This window comes from Camelina sativa, chromosome 16, assembly GCF_000633955.1.
Source record: "Camelina sativa cultivar DH55 chromosome 16, Cs, whole genome shotgun sequence".
NCBI lineage: Eukaryota > Viridiplantae > Streptophyta > Magnoliopsida > Brassicales > Brassicaceae > Camelina > Camelina sativa.
Window position 1 is genome coordinate 20,863,358 of NC_025700.1, and position 14,412 is coordinate 20,877,769.

A 14,412-nucleotide genomic window follows, 5' to 3' on the forward strand; every position below is an offset into this window, starting at 1 on the left:
GTCTTTGATGATATACTTTATGGTCAAGCTCCACAAGTTACCTACTACGTTAACGGCAGAGAGTACAATTTGACTTACTATCTGACAGACGGTATTTATCCAAAATGGCCAACGTTTATTCAATCCATACCACTACCACAGACTCCAAAAGCATCTTTATTTGCTGACCGCCAAGAAAGCTACCGAAAAGATGTTGAGCGTGCGTTCGGTGTCCTACAAGCTAGATTCGCGGTCATTAAAAATCCATGTCTTTTATGGGATAAAGACCAAGTGGGATTGATTATGAGGGCGTGTATCATACTCCACAATATGATTGTCGAAAATGAACGAGATGGATACAGTCAAGCTGAGGTTTCTGATTTCCCACAAGCAGAGGGTGTGGATCTTTCATATTCTATCAATATGAATTCAAATATTAGCAACGTGTTGAATGGTCAAATAATAATCCGTGATAGAGAAGTGCATGACCAATTGAAACTTGATTTAATTGAACATTTGTGGACTAAATTTGGATATTAATTATGTTTCATGTTTTAATTAAATATGTTTCTATATTTTATTTCATGGTGTGTTTTATGTTTTTGTTTTTTAATGTTTTGTGTAATAATTTAAAATGTTGTATGTTATTTTATGTTTTTCTTAATAAAATATGTTTCTTTGATATATAAAATAATTTTGAATATTTTAAGATATTAATTATTATTTTACTATATTTATTATTAAGAAACCCTTAAATTTGGTTCTACCAATAATCAACAAAATTTTCCTTAACTCTTAGCAAAGTTTCTTCTCTTTTTTTTCTTATTAAATATGCCTTAAGAAACAACTAAGAAACTAAACCAATGAGGATAGTCTAAAGACCACACCGGCCACTTGTTTTTGACACTTGCATTGGACACGAGATCCGAATTTTTATCGGTGGGCGCTTGGAAGCTTCACCTCTTTTATAGTCTTATCTCTGAACAAGAAGAAGAGAAGAAGAGAAGAAAAAGAAGATAAAAACGTTTGTATTGACTTACGTGGAAGAGAATGATTGATTGATAATGAAATATAATCTTCCGCAAACCGAGGCACTCTTATTTGCACATAGAATGGAAACAGTTGCCAATATTTAACAAGTTTTTTTTCTATTGCTTGCAGTGATTTTCTTATAGATTTTTTTTTTTTAATTATTTTTACAAAACCATTAGGTCATTTGTTCGTGAAATTATAATGGAAATAAGAAGTTTTCAATATTTATTATATTAATAGGATTTTTTTTCCTTTTCCATTGTTGAAAATTTTGAAACAAATATAAAATTTAGTGCCTGAAGAAGTGAAATTGTAAAGGTCTTTATTTTATTCACCAAATTCTAAAGTCGCTCTTTCTTTCTATAATTAACTTTATTTTATTAATTAAATAGGGGTTAACGGTCACAAAACGGCCGCAGACCAAAGCATTTAAGGCAATGTTTCCTTAATTAAAAGACTAATTCGATAGATTAAATTCTTAAGCAAAATGAAACTCAAACGTAAGCAACGTCGACAACCCAAAATCTAATCTGGCCCAATAATATTGACCCGATCCAGCAACATTCTAGAACACGGGAAGAAACTCATCATACCTATCAGAGATACAGAGACTACTTTAACAAATGTTTTGAAAGTTAACGACTTAACGTGTTACTGTTTTGTCTGTGTTTTCTAGTAAAAAACTTTTTGATTAAAAAACCTCCATTCCAATTATAAAGTGAATTAGAATTTACTACTTGCAATTTTTTGATTTAACATACAAAATTTTAGTGTAAACACAATTATCAGAGCATGTCAATGTTCTCACAACAATGTCAATGTTCATATAGAAAATTAAGAATTATCTTAGCCTTAGGTCCTTAACAATGCATAAAAGAAGAGAAGAGATCGCCTAAAGAACCTCAAAACAGATTACTGCAATTAGATAAAAGATGGGTCTTACAAAAAAGCCATGTCAAACTAAAAAACAAGCATTCACTTTCTCACTCTTGCTCTCTTATATATATAACATCATTCTTCTACTAAAAAACCATCTGTAATATATATATTTTTATATATCTATATATACTTAGAAGAAAAAAACCACTAGATTTCTTATCTCAAGAGTTAGCAGCTCCCATTTTAGAACTTAGAAGACCTTAAGAACAGAGCTGGCTTTGTTGTTGTTGTTGTCTTGATCAGCCTATCCTGTGTCTGTTCTCTCTGCTTTCTCTTAAGCTTCTTCCTCTTCGGTATTCTACCTCTGCATCAGAGCTCGAGATGGGATAGCTTCTGCTTCCTTTTACAGAACCCACTCTCGATAATAGAGCCTCTTCATCCGCATGGATGCGCTGGTTTCTTTGCTTGTGATCTGAGCCACACAATAATGATACAATTTAGCACACAATGAATGATATTTTCTCTGCAAAGAGACTTAAGATTTAATGCGACAATACTCACCTTTGTAGCCATTTGATGCCTTTGGTGAATGAAAGTCCACAGCTTGTGAATCAAGATCAGCTTCAGATTTGGGGCTTGTTTGACTCAGCAAATTTACTTCTCTTCTAAGCAGCTTTTGTCCATCGCTTGGAGAGTAAGTCGCTTTGCTAAAAGAATCATCCATCACATCAGTGATCTCTACATACTGACTAGTTGTGATGATTTCATCTGCACTAAACCCAAAAGAAGCCCTGTAAGCTTCCAACTCCTCCATGTCTTGCTTGGGACTTCTGTTCTGCCTATTCTGGTTCCCGTTTCCATATCCATTTGAAGGATACACATCTGAATCTTTCGACACGCTTAACCTTCCACCATTTTGAGGAACCGAAGGGTCGTGATCCAGGTAAAACTTGGCAAAAGTTTCAGGACAGAAAAAGTTTGACTCCTGCAAAGGTGTTGAGACACCATTTGTGTCATACCCAAAGGTGTTGCCAGAATCACTCCTTGAGCATTTACCATTTTGAGGCGACAATAGCCCATCTCCGGAAGCACGAGAGATTGGTGATCTAAGAGCACTGGCTGGACTTCCGGGATAAAGAGAATACGTAGCCTGAAGATCACTTGAAACATTGTAATGACCTTTACCAGAGGAGGAAGTCAAGAAACGAGCATAAGGTACATCAGGTGAAGAAGGAGCAGTCAGACGTGCAAGCTCTGGAGGAGGAGTGAAAGGAGCAGTCGATGGCTCGGTAGTGAATCTAGAGAAAACAGGCGGTGAGACCAATTGAGTCTCATGAGCATATGGTCCAGTGGCATACATACTCGATGAAGGACCTCCAGGAGAGTTTGCAGCCAGGGATAAGTAACAGTTTGGTGACTGAGCAGTTGAAGGAAGAGCTGAATTGGTGAAAGAAGCAGGAGAGGATGGTGGAGCTAGAAGTGATAGATTGATTCCTCCAGTAGCTTGGTTATTCAAGACACCAGCTTGATGAGCTCCATTAGGTTGTGAGGCTGAGACATTACCACCTTCCGGAATGCGAGATGCAGGTACAATTCGTTTTCCGCCTTTTTGTGACTTGAAGCATGAGAACACTCCTAAACAACCTCCCCACCTTTTCCTCTGGTAAAAGGACACATACACACACACACACACACACACTTCAGTGTAATTATTAAGATCAATGAGCTAAAACAGGTAAAAGAGATCTGGAAAGTAAGAAGATAAGATCACTGCGTCGTATAAGTGAATCAAGCGTTTCTACAAAACCATGACTATGGATCTAAAGTTATGCTCTTTTAGAAAAACGTAATCTTAGAAGCTTACACGCATCGAATCTAGATCAGAACCTCAAAAAAAGCTTGAATTTTTAATCTAATTGAATGAGAAAAATGTCAGCTTTTAATCAATTTCTCAATTATCACTTGCTGCGCAACACTGTGATAGAATATGATCAGAGGAGAGACTCAACATAAAACCCTAAATAAATAAATAAAAGAGCAGATTAGTGTGAACAGAGTTCGGTAGTCAGATCTAAGTAGCAAGAGAGAAAGAAAAAAGAAGCAACTTTCCAAAAACTAAAACTTTAAAATCTGAAACAACTTAGACAACCATGGCCCATGGGAGACAGAGTGAAACTAAACCCCAGAAACAGGAATTCAAAAGGAACAGAAGAGAGAAATTAACCTGCTCCTGCTGAAGAAATCTATGCTGCTCTGAACCCATTAGCAGGTGTGTCTCTGTTCGTCAGAAAATAAGCACTGAGGTTTATTATTCTTCTGAGTAGGGTTTTCTCAGGTCACAGAGGACGTAATCATCTGTGGGTTTGCTTCAATTTTTTCTCACAATCTTCTTCTACCCTCACTGATACGATCCAGACAAAAAAAATTAAAAGATTTGGGAAAGAAAGACAAAGTTGATATATTTAAGTGGAGTAAGGGAGAGAGAGATTAAGAAAAAAAAGAGGAAATTTTTGAGAAAAGAAGAGATGTAAATAAGGAAATCTGCACTGATGCAATCGGCATGAAAAGATGATCCCTTCCGATGGAAAAAGCATTTCTATTTTAATCAGAATGTGACTTTACCACTATGAATATGATAGAGAGCAAAAAAAAAAAAAAAAAAAAGATAAAACAAAACACACACACACACACACAAAGCTCTCTCGCTCAAGCAAAACACAAAACAAAAAGGAAAAGTAAAAGAAAAAATAAAAAAGAAAGGAGAAAAGAACTCTGTTAATAATGTTAAATCTCTTCGGTTTTCACACTTTCTGATATTGCAAAAAAAGAAGAAAATTTTTTAAGAGTTTTGGAAATTTAATTGGTACCTCATTTTGGGAAAAAAATGAGGTTTAAGTCGGTCATTATATAGGTAAATTACTAATTAGACATCTAATTTAAACCCTTACAAAGTTGATTCGATGAGCACGTGAAGGACGTTTACTACTCTACTAATAAGGGTTAAGGGAGAACATGTAAAAGTCAAATTTTTCTAGTATTTGCTTTTTTGGTTTGGTCTAAAAAACACGTCCAACATCAGTGTATGTATAACTGCTAAGTCAAGCGACCACCATTGAGGTTTAAATAATAAATGCAATGACTTATCAAGAACAACAAGATTGCTGTGATTATTTTGGCTTTGGAAGTTGAAAATACAAATCTTTCATTTATAAAGATTTTGGCCAAACAGAAAAAAAAAAAAAAGAAGAAATATGTGAAGATTAGAGACCAAATTTTTATCAACTCGGATTAAAATTTGTTTTAGAAAATATATTTATTGATAAAATTTTCGGCAATTGAGAAGATTAAAAAGAAAAAGAAAAAAAAAAAGGTGATTCTTTTCTCTAAAATTTTGTTTTGATCTTTTATGAATTGTCTATAGGTTTTGAGGGTTCCAATAAAGACATTAAAGCAGAGGAAAAAGAGGGCCTAGTAATAGCATGGTACCTAGTTGTAGGATTTGGATCTTTTTTGGGGTCTGGTTTCATATTACTGGGACCTCCCCAATTCTTTCCCATCTTACTTAACTCAGTAACTTTTTTTTTTTTTAATTATTTTTACTACCACCATCCAGTAAAACTTTAAACTTTTCATCCCCAATCCAATCACAAATCTGTAAACAAAAATTATTTACAGCTCCCAGTGAAATAACCCTAGCTTTTGTTTTAATCATTCCCTTATAGCTTTAAACCACATCACATGTACGTTCTTGTATTTTTTAAGCACGCATCACATGTCCTGACTCATGACCTGAGTTATTATGCTCGTTTCCACCAAATTTATAACATTTGGACACTGGTCACTGTTAGAAAATTTTATGCCATTGAATCATTCATATAACAACAAAAAGATCTGTTTTGGTAATTCTAAGGGTTATATTAAATGAATAAAACTCACATGGTTCAGTTGACATTTCTGTATTACTTTATAGAACGAACATTCACTATTTAAGATGGGTCTTGTACTTTTAAGGAAAGAAGGATATATGGGCTTTCTAAAGGCCCAAAATGATCTAAAGTGGAAAGAACAAAGTGAAAATGGCACACAAAGGAAATATTTGTATAAAGAATCAGTTTCGAACGTGTAATTTGAAATGGATGATAAGCACCACACACTTTTATGGTTTAGTGTCACCGAGCTCAACGTCTTTCAAGTCGATATGCTCAACTCCTTCTTTGAGTAGCTTAATCTCATCTTCGGTCATACTGTTTTTGCCGTGTGGCGTTGACTTTGCGTTTCTCTGTTTCTCTACATCAACCGCCCAACTATAGATCACCATCCCAACAATAGCTATGGCCATCCCGGCGATGTTCTTGAATGTCATCTCGGAATCAAAGAGAAGCCATCCTAATGTGAGGACGCAGACTGTTTTCATGTGGCCTAGAACTTGGAAGGATGTAGCTGAGAATCTTCCGATGCAGAGATACTGACTTATGTTACAGAAAACAGCTAATGCACAGGACAGAAGAATGCAGAACTGCAAAATTTAGAGATAAGAGTAAGGATTTTGTGTTTACTTTCGAGTCATCTGAATCTTAGAGAAGTTGAAATTTTTTACTTACGATGGCACCGTAAGTCATCTTGTAAGTAGATATGAATTTGCCGCTCAAGAAATAGTCAACAAAGGGGCCAAAGATGAGAAGTGAAATGGCTTGGATTGGAGCTGTTTTGCTCAGCAATTCAAAAGATCCTACTGAGTACTTCTTTTGCAGAGAACCTATTGACTGTTACCAAAAGAAAAAATGAAAATTTATCAGCCAAACACTTGACACAACACTTTCCAGAGGACAAATGCCCTTTTAAGGATTCCAGCAAGTACTAGAGAACTGTGCCTCCCAGATTAGTTTATGAATTCAGATCTGGGACTGGGAGGCCAAACATACAGATTATACATAAATCGAGATCAAAGGGAAAAAAAGGTTCCCTTCCAGATCCAAGAAAAGTTTGAGCCTTTGCGTTTAAAGAACGAAAGAGAGATCAAAACAAGCAAAGCCAGATCTAACATAAAGAAAGGGATGGTGAGAATCAAAACTTACAATCTGCTGGAGAGATGTGGAGAAAACAGCAGTGCATGCACAGATGAAACCTTTGGCATTAACTTTGACATCAGTGACAGTACAGATCCCAACACCAATAACAACAACCATAACAGAAGCTTTCACTTCTTTACAGTAATGCTTGCTATGTANGACGGAGCTGATTACATTCATAGCCCATGCTCCGACGTCAGACACCGGCGATTTCTTCTCACTCTCAGTTTTCTCCATTTTCTCTCAATTTTTTTTTTTTTTGAAAATTGAACACCACCGACACTATCAGATCCGGAGATCTCGATNTCAAAACGAAAGATCTTTCAAACAGAGTAACAGAAAAGAGTCAAAAAAGAAAGAATTTTACTTGGTAGAAGCCAACAGAGTTGAGCATAAGACTAAAGTTCATAGCAGCAATGGAGNAAAAAAAGAAAAGTCGATTCACGCCGTGGAAGCGGCGAAGAAAAAACACACACTAACACGTCTCTCTCTCTATCTCTCTCTTTCTCACACACACACACTCTGTGGTACTACTTATGGTTCACTACTGCTTGACTCGTCGTCGCTGGATATAATAATCTCACAAGCAAGCTTCTTCCACCATTGATGCTTTCCTTGGATTTGTATATTTTCCTTTTTTTTTTTTTTTTTAATTCATATCTGAAGATTTCGAAATTATTATTTTTTTAGGTATTAAATTTATGATTATTCCGTTGACGCGTGTCGTTTACCATATTTGACCTTCTTTATTTCTCTTTTGGTCCACTTGTTATTATTTCAGGATGAGTTTCTGTATAAGGATTATTTCGTCTTTTATACCCCCTTTGCTAACGTCGTGCTTTTAATCTCTCTATATATCAACGACGTCTCTAATAACAACAGTACTTACGTCTTATATTAAGCCACACGGAACTGATTACAGCGAAATTTTAACGGTAATTAAGACGTACTTTGGATTATTATTTATTTACTTCAAACATATCATATTTAATTTAATGTACATTGGGACATATCGATTAACAACATTTTCTAACATTGTTTGAAGATCTAAACTGAAAAAAATATAGCATCAAGCCATATCAACGGCTTAGGAGTTAAGCTTTCACACATTTTATAATAAACCATGATTTTCGAATTAATAATAGAAAGAATCACAATTTCCCATTGGTCACAGACTCACAGTCACATGGTCACAGACTCACAGTCACACCGTCACACTCAAGCCAAACATTTTCGAGACTAAATTATTGAGTTTGTCCTTTGTTCCAGCTAATGCTATTTGATTCATTACCGTATCATTTAAGTTCCAATGGGGGAAAAAAAAAAATCATTACCACAACAAAAATATACTCTAGTTTTTGTAGTTGTGTGTGTTTAATAAATAGTTTAAGAAATAATGATGGGTCTTAGTAATTTTTCCCATATGCAAATAAAAATGGACAGCTACTAATGCATTATAAGTCCTTTTAAGAGGACAAAATCTGCACAACTTAGCCTGTGCCTCAACACATATAGTAATGAGAACACATGATCTCCAACACATTTGTCACAAAAGAGCTTTTTTCATGTGAGATTCCAACATCAATCATTGTCTTATAACAATCCCAAATTCACATTAATTTCCCCTAAATCCCAAGAAAAAAAAAAAGAATTTTTTTTGTTAACATAATTGAAGTATGGAACACACAATTAAGGGTATAGCATCAACTAGGAACACTTGGCTTTGAGTCATTAATAAATCCAAAACTTACCCTCATTTTTTCTTGTAATTTTTTGGCGATATCAAGTAAATCTGTCCTATGCACCCTTTAATAAGACCAAAAAACGTTGCGATGATTACATTAATGAAAGGATGAACAAAAAAAAGGAGTAAGGACCGAACACTTTTGCACCGAGAAGATCCATGTCACAAGATAAAGACTAACACTGAGATCCCTGACGTGCATCATAGGCTTGGCGGCGTTGTGCTAAATCACTTAGCAGCAACTTAATAGGCCTCTCCCAACACCTGAATAAGAACCCTACTATTTGAAAGAAAAAAATAAGTGTACCCAAAATAACAAAACGGTTTAGGCTAACAAGTGTTACGAGTTTTTTTAAGACTGGGCTGATAACATAAAACTTAAGGCCCAAATCTGATTCCAATGATAAGAGCTGTGTCACTTTCAAACTGTTGCAGCTGTTATTTGGGATTGATCACCTTTGTTTTCCTAAACTAGTCAAGCAAGGTGGGCGGGACACATATACACCCAAAATGGTTGGTTTCTTATATCTGTTTGATGTGATAATGCCGCAATTTAGTGTGTCTTAATGTCTCTTCTAATCTTCCATTTGAGTCTCAATTCACATTCTTTCGACTCTTTTACTATGTTGCGCAGAAAACAAAAAAGCAGAGCATATTATTGCCGGTGGTCAAAGTTTCGTAAAGTCAAACCAAAACAAAAGAAGTGATTGAAACCATACGAGGCCCCATTTGTTATGTTCCGTATAAAGCTCCAACGGATCAAAAAAGTCGAATCCGAACTGTATGTAGATGATAGGGAGGAACAAAGGAAAGAATAATATAGGTTAAGTTCAAAGTGCTCTCATGTCGTCAATGCATTCGTCATCATGAAGAAGTAAATATATTCCAAGTGGATGGGTTTATAAGGGTCCACAAATGCGTCCTCAATGACGTCCACGTTCCTTTATAGACGAAATAAAGACTCACGTTCCTACTTCTTTTGATCAATCAATGTGTATAAATATGTGCCTAGATATATCCATTATCCTCCACAATCCAAGGAAAAAAAAAAAACTTGAAAGTGGTTTCGAAAGAAAAATCAAACAAAATCCGAATTCATGGAAATGGAAAACGCAGTAGCAAAACAGAGTATACCTCTTCTCACTCCCTATAAGATGGGACGATTCAATCTTTCTCATAGGTAATATTTTTAACTTGTATCCTTACTTTGTCGTTTTGATGACTTGTGTGTTGAGTCCTTACAATAACAAGCTTGATTCGTTTTGTTTCTATATAGAGTTGTTCTGGCACCACTGACGAGACAGAGATCGTACGGAAACGTTCCTCAGCCTCACGCTGCCGTTTATTACTCTCAGAGAACGACTCCAGGAGGTTTTCTCATCACTGAAGCCACCGGAGTTTCAGATACAGCTCAAGGGTAACTTAAAAGTTCTTCCTTTTTGATTAAAGACACCGTTTTTATTTGTGGGTTTTTGATGATCTTACCACATTTGTGTGATTTGTTGATCTTCAAAGGTATCAAGATACTCCTGGGATATGGACTAAAGAGCATGTGGAGGCATGGAAGCCAATCGTTGATGCTGTTCATGCCAAAGGTGGTGTCTTCTTCTGTCAGATCTGGCATGTTGGCCGTGTTTCTAACCGCGGGTTTCAGCCAAATGGACAAGCTCCTATCTCTTGTTCCGATAAGCCATTGATGCCTCAAATCCGCTCTAATGGTATTGACGAAGCCATGTTTACTCCTCCAAGACGGCTAGACATCGAAGAAATCCCCGGCATTGTCAACGATTTTAGGCTGGCAGCAAGAAATGCTATGGAAGCTGGTAAGCAAAAATCCAGATTTGGGAATAATTCAAGAATCTGAATAAATCATTTCAAGATTCTTATCCTTTGAATGTTTTTTTTTGTTGCAGGCTTTGATGGAGTTGAGATTCATGGAGCTAATGGCTATCTGATCGACCAGTTCATGAAGGATACGGTGAATGATAGAACTGATGAGTACGGTGGATCATTGGAAAAACGTTGCAGATTTGCTTTAGAAATAGTTGATGCAGTGTCTAAGGAGATCGGACCAGACCGTGTTGGTATCAGGCTCTCTCCGTTTGCTGACTACATGGAATCCGGAGACACTAATCCAGGAGCATTGGGGCTTTACATGGCGGAATCTCTGAACAAATACGGAATCCTCTACTGTCATGTGATTGAAGCCAGAATGAAAACAATGGGGGAAGTACATGCATGTCCTCACACGTTAATGCCTATGAGGAAAGCCTTTAAGGGGGCTTTCATCTCTGCAGGAGGTTTCACGAGGGAAGACGGGAATGAGGCCGTGTCAAAGGGAAGAACCGATCTCGTGGCTTATGGTAGATGGTTTCTGGCCAACCCTGATCTGCCAAAGAGGTTCCAAGTTGATGCACCGCTCAATAAATATGATAGACCAACGTTTTACACTTCTGATCCTGTCGTGGGTTATACCGATTACCCTTTTCTTGAATCAACAGTAGCTTAAAATTGTTATCAACAATGTTGTGTGTTTCCCTTTTGCTTGTAAGTTTCTCTATGCTTGAGGTCATTATAGTCTTGTTATAGTTTTTCTTGGATTCTAAATCAGGAACTTATCCCACAGTGGGGAAACTGTTATCTACCTCAGACAATAACCAGAAAACAAGATAAAAAAAACTAAAAGTCCAAAGGAAACTAGGAAGCATCCTCTATGTATAATTTAGACAAGAACATTCTTTTGTCTCTCTCCTTAACCTCTCTCTGTTATTTTGTAAATGTTTCGATTAGAAGCAGGAAGATGTATCTCATTGTTTTAAGGTCCAGAGTAGACATGTGAATGTTCAGAAAATCTTGAAGAGACTCTTCAGTACCACAATGAGATCCCATTTCTCTTTCGACATTTCATTCTGCAATTGTAATGGTTTTTTTTTTTTTGGTTTTGGTCAGAACGATGATGATGATGATTTATAGAAAACGCAGAATGGGAACTAACTTTTATCTTATCCTCCGCTTACCATGTAGCTTTCGTTGAGTATGTCGATAGATCTCCTCGAAATGTGACTCACAAGCTCATCTTTCTTGTCAAAGTGCCTTCCAAACGTCTTCTGTTCTTCACGATTTGAAGCAACAATCTGTGTTATACCACCAGAGAAAAGCATCTTGATTACAAGGTGAATGCATCAAGTTGAAACTTAAGCAACCATAAGTACTCTTTTGTCTCTCTCTGTAAAAAAAATTGTTATTACCTTAATCGCCACCTCGTCGCCTTTCTCTGCATAGTCAACAGGGTTGCGGTTCTTCTCAATAGAGGCAATGCGGCCAATATCTATAAACTCTCTGCTGGGGACACAAATGGGGGTTCCGATCTAAAAACCAAGACGAATGTTAAAAAGAATGAGAATCCTCCAATGACTTGTATGTGCAAGTTAGCGAGAGAATATAGAAGAGTAAGAATAGGATACCTTAAGTATACCGTCGACGACCTTAACTCCAAGGATTATTGGGTCTTTCTTATTGAACTCACGTAGAATGTTAAGGATACATGGGAAGACTACTTCATCGGCTGATTCCTTCTTTTTCTCCTCTTTGATTTTCTCAATGTAATCCTTATATAGATCGAATAGATGATAGATGATATCAGCGCAGAAGATTTTAACTCCCATATCGTCAGCAAGTTCACGAGCCTCTGTAGTCACTTTGACGTCAAAAGCCAAAATTATAGCATCTTCTTTTTTCTTCTCGAGCATCACTCCAGCCTTCATTATATCCTTCTTATGCACAGGCCCTATGCCAATACCACTGACTGGTATCCTTACAGCTGGGGACTTCAAGAATTCAAGCAATGCTTCTAATGACCCTAGTGTAGACGCTTGTACATAAACTCCTTCACCACTTTTTTCAATTCTGCTCATAACTGACTCCATATCTTCCATAACCGAATTCTTAATTGCATCCATGTCATCATCAGGTCCAACCACATGCAGGCAAGTACCAGCAACTGCGTGTTCAAGTCCCTGAGCAGTAATCTTGATGCTCTGTGCAGCCTTTATTTTTTTGTGATGCAGATAAGTACCCTTCACCCTTGACTCCTTCATTGGATGAGGAGTNATCCTTCTTATGCACAGGCCCTATGCCAATACCACTGACTGGTATCCTTACAGCTGGGGACTTCAAGAATTCAAGCAATGCTTCTAATGACCCTAGTGTAGACGCTTGTACATAAACTCCTCCACTACTTTTTTCAATTCTGCTCATAACTGACTCCATATCTTCCATAACCGAATTCTTAATTGCATCCATGTCATCATCAGGTCCAACCACATGCAGGCAAGTACCAGCAACTGCGCGTTCAAGTCCCTGAGCAGTAATCTTGATGCCCTGTGCAGCCTTTATTTTTTTGTGATGCAGATAAGTACCCTTCACCCTTGACTCCTTCATTGGATGAGAAGTTAGTAGTGCTCTAACCGTTGTGACAATAGGTTCCTGAAATATGAGGAAGATATAAGATCAGTATACTAAGTTCTATGTATACCCACTACATTACTTGTTTGGATTTAGAATATAAAGTTTTTACTTGCCTGTAGCCCACAAACGACGATTTGATCACCTTCATGGAGTTCACCGTTTACCAACACAACATCAATTGTTGTACCATGGCCTTCAATAACTTTGACCTCAAGGACAGTACACTATTCAAAAATTTCAAGAAAGGATCAGAATCCTCATGCTGAAGTAATGCAGAAACAAGTGTTACCTTAAAAGAGATAGGAGAGAGACCTGCACTTTGTCAACATATGTAAGTTTCTCAACCATTGTTTTCTGAGCCCATTGAACCAAAAACAGCAAGAGATCTGGGATCCCTTCCCCACTGCAAATATCAAGAACCAACTTTCTTAGCAAGACATCTGTTACGCTGTACATTAGAAACAAATAAGCAGAGATACATACCTAATAGCACTAGTGGGAACAATACTGAGACATTCTCCCTTTTCTTTATTCTTGTAATAAAGCTCAGTGTTGAGTCCTTGATCCTGGAACTGGGTTTTAATCTGGGAACACCAGTGAAACAACAAAACTTGAACGATATGTAAACCAAAGTGATAGCTCAAATCATACATAAGAAACTCTAGATGTATGACTTACCTCAGCGAGCTTCATGTTAAATAAATCTTTAACATCTTCAGTTTGCTGTCTAATTGCCTTCACGAAAGGAGCATTCTTGCATTTTTTCCATCCAGAAATCCTATCCACCTGGAAGTTTAAGAATTTATTTCCCATCTATATAAGTTTCTCCCACTTTGTTCATTGTTTACCCCATCCAAACAGAATGACAAGCAGTCTCACCTTATTCAATGCAACAATGAACTCTGTATTCCTCATTCTCAAGAGATTTAGAGATTCTATTGTTTGCGGCTGTAACCGATGCGTTATGTCAACCACCAAAATGGCAATGTCGCACAAACTTGAACCTCTAGACCGCAGATTCGTGAAGGACTCATGGCCAGGTGTATCGATAACCAATACACCGGGCACATTAAGTTGTGCATCAGCTCTCAGTTCCATAGTCCTCTCTCGGATGTTTTCCGCAGGTAAATAAGTTGCACCAATCTGCTGAGTAATACCTCCAGCCTCACCTTCCTGTACATTTGTTCCTCTGATGCAATCCAACAGCTTTGTTTTACCAGCATCGACATGACCCATGATACA

General features: G+C 37.0%; 4 protein-coding genes across 4 annotated transcripts; 1 reads left to right on the top strand and 3 right to left on the bottom strand.

The window, feature by feature from the left end:
- LOC104751565 (uncharacterized protein At1g76660) lies at positions 1,905-4,554 on the bottom strand. Its single transcript, XM_010473522.2, has 3 exons — positions 4,115-4,554; positions 2,452-3,550; positions 1,905-2,362 (listed from the first exon to the last, which is right to left on the bottom strand). The coding sequence occupies exons 1-3, from the start codon at positions 4,151-4,153 to the stop codon at positions 2,190-2,192; spliced, it is 1,311 nt and encodes a 436-aa protein (XP_010471824.1). The 5' UTR covers positions 4,154-4,554; the 3' UTR covers positions 1,905-2,189.
- On the bottom strand, positions 5,828-7,196 carry LOC104753880 (UDP-galactose transporter 2-like). Its single transcript, XM_010476066.1, has 3 exons — positions 6,966-7,196; positions 6,492-6,653; positions 5,828-6,406 (listed from the first exon to the last, which is right to left on the bottom strand). Exons 1-3 carry the CDS (start codon positions 7,194-7,196, stop codon positions 6,047-6,049), a joined length of 753 nt encoding a protein of 250 aa, XP_010474368.1. The 3' UTR covers positions 5,828-6,046.
- LOC104751566 (12-oxophytodienoate reductase 1) lies at positions 9,712-11,347 on the top strand. The gene is made up of 4 exons (XM_010473523.1): positions 9,712-9,883; positions 9,980-10,120; positions 10,219-10,526; positions 10,617-11,347. Exons 1-4 carry the CDS (start codon positions 9,801-9,803, stop codon positions 11,210-11,212), a joined length of 1,128 nt encoding a protein of 375 aa, XP_010471825.1. The 5' UTR covers positions 9,712-9,800; the 3' UTR covers positions 11,213-11,347.
- Positions 11,388-14,406, bottom strand: LOC104751567 (eukaryotic translation initiation factor 5B). Its single transcript, XM_019238571.1, has 10 exons — positions 14,050-14,406; positions 13,849-13,956; positions 13,654-13,754; positions 13,483-13,573; positions 13,284-13,394; positions 13,093-13,188; positions 12,168-12,749; positions 11,952-12,071; positions 11,721-11,837; positions 11,388-11,612 (listed from the first exon to the last, which is right to left on the bottom strand). Exons 1-10 carry the CDS (start codon positions 14,404-14,406, stop codon positions 11,547-11,549), a joined length of 1,749 nt encoding a protein of 582 aa, XP_019094116.1. The 3' UTR covers positions 11,388-11,546.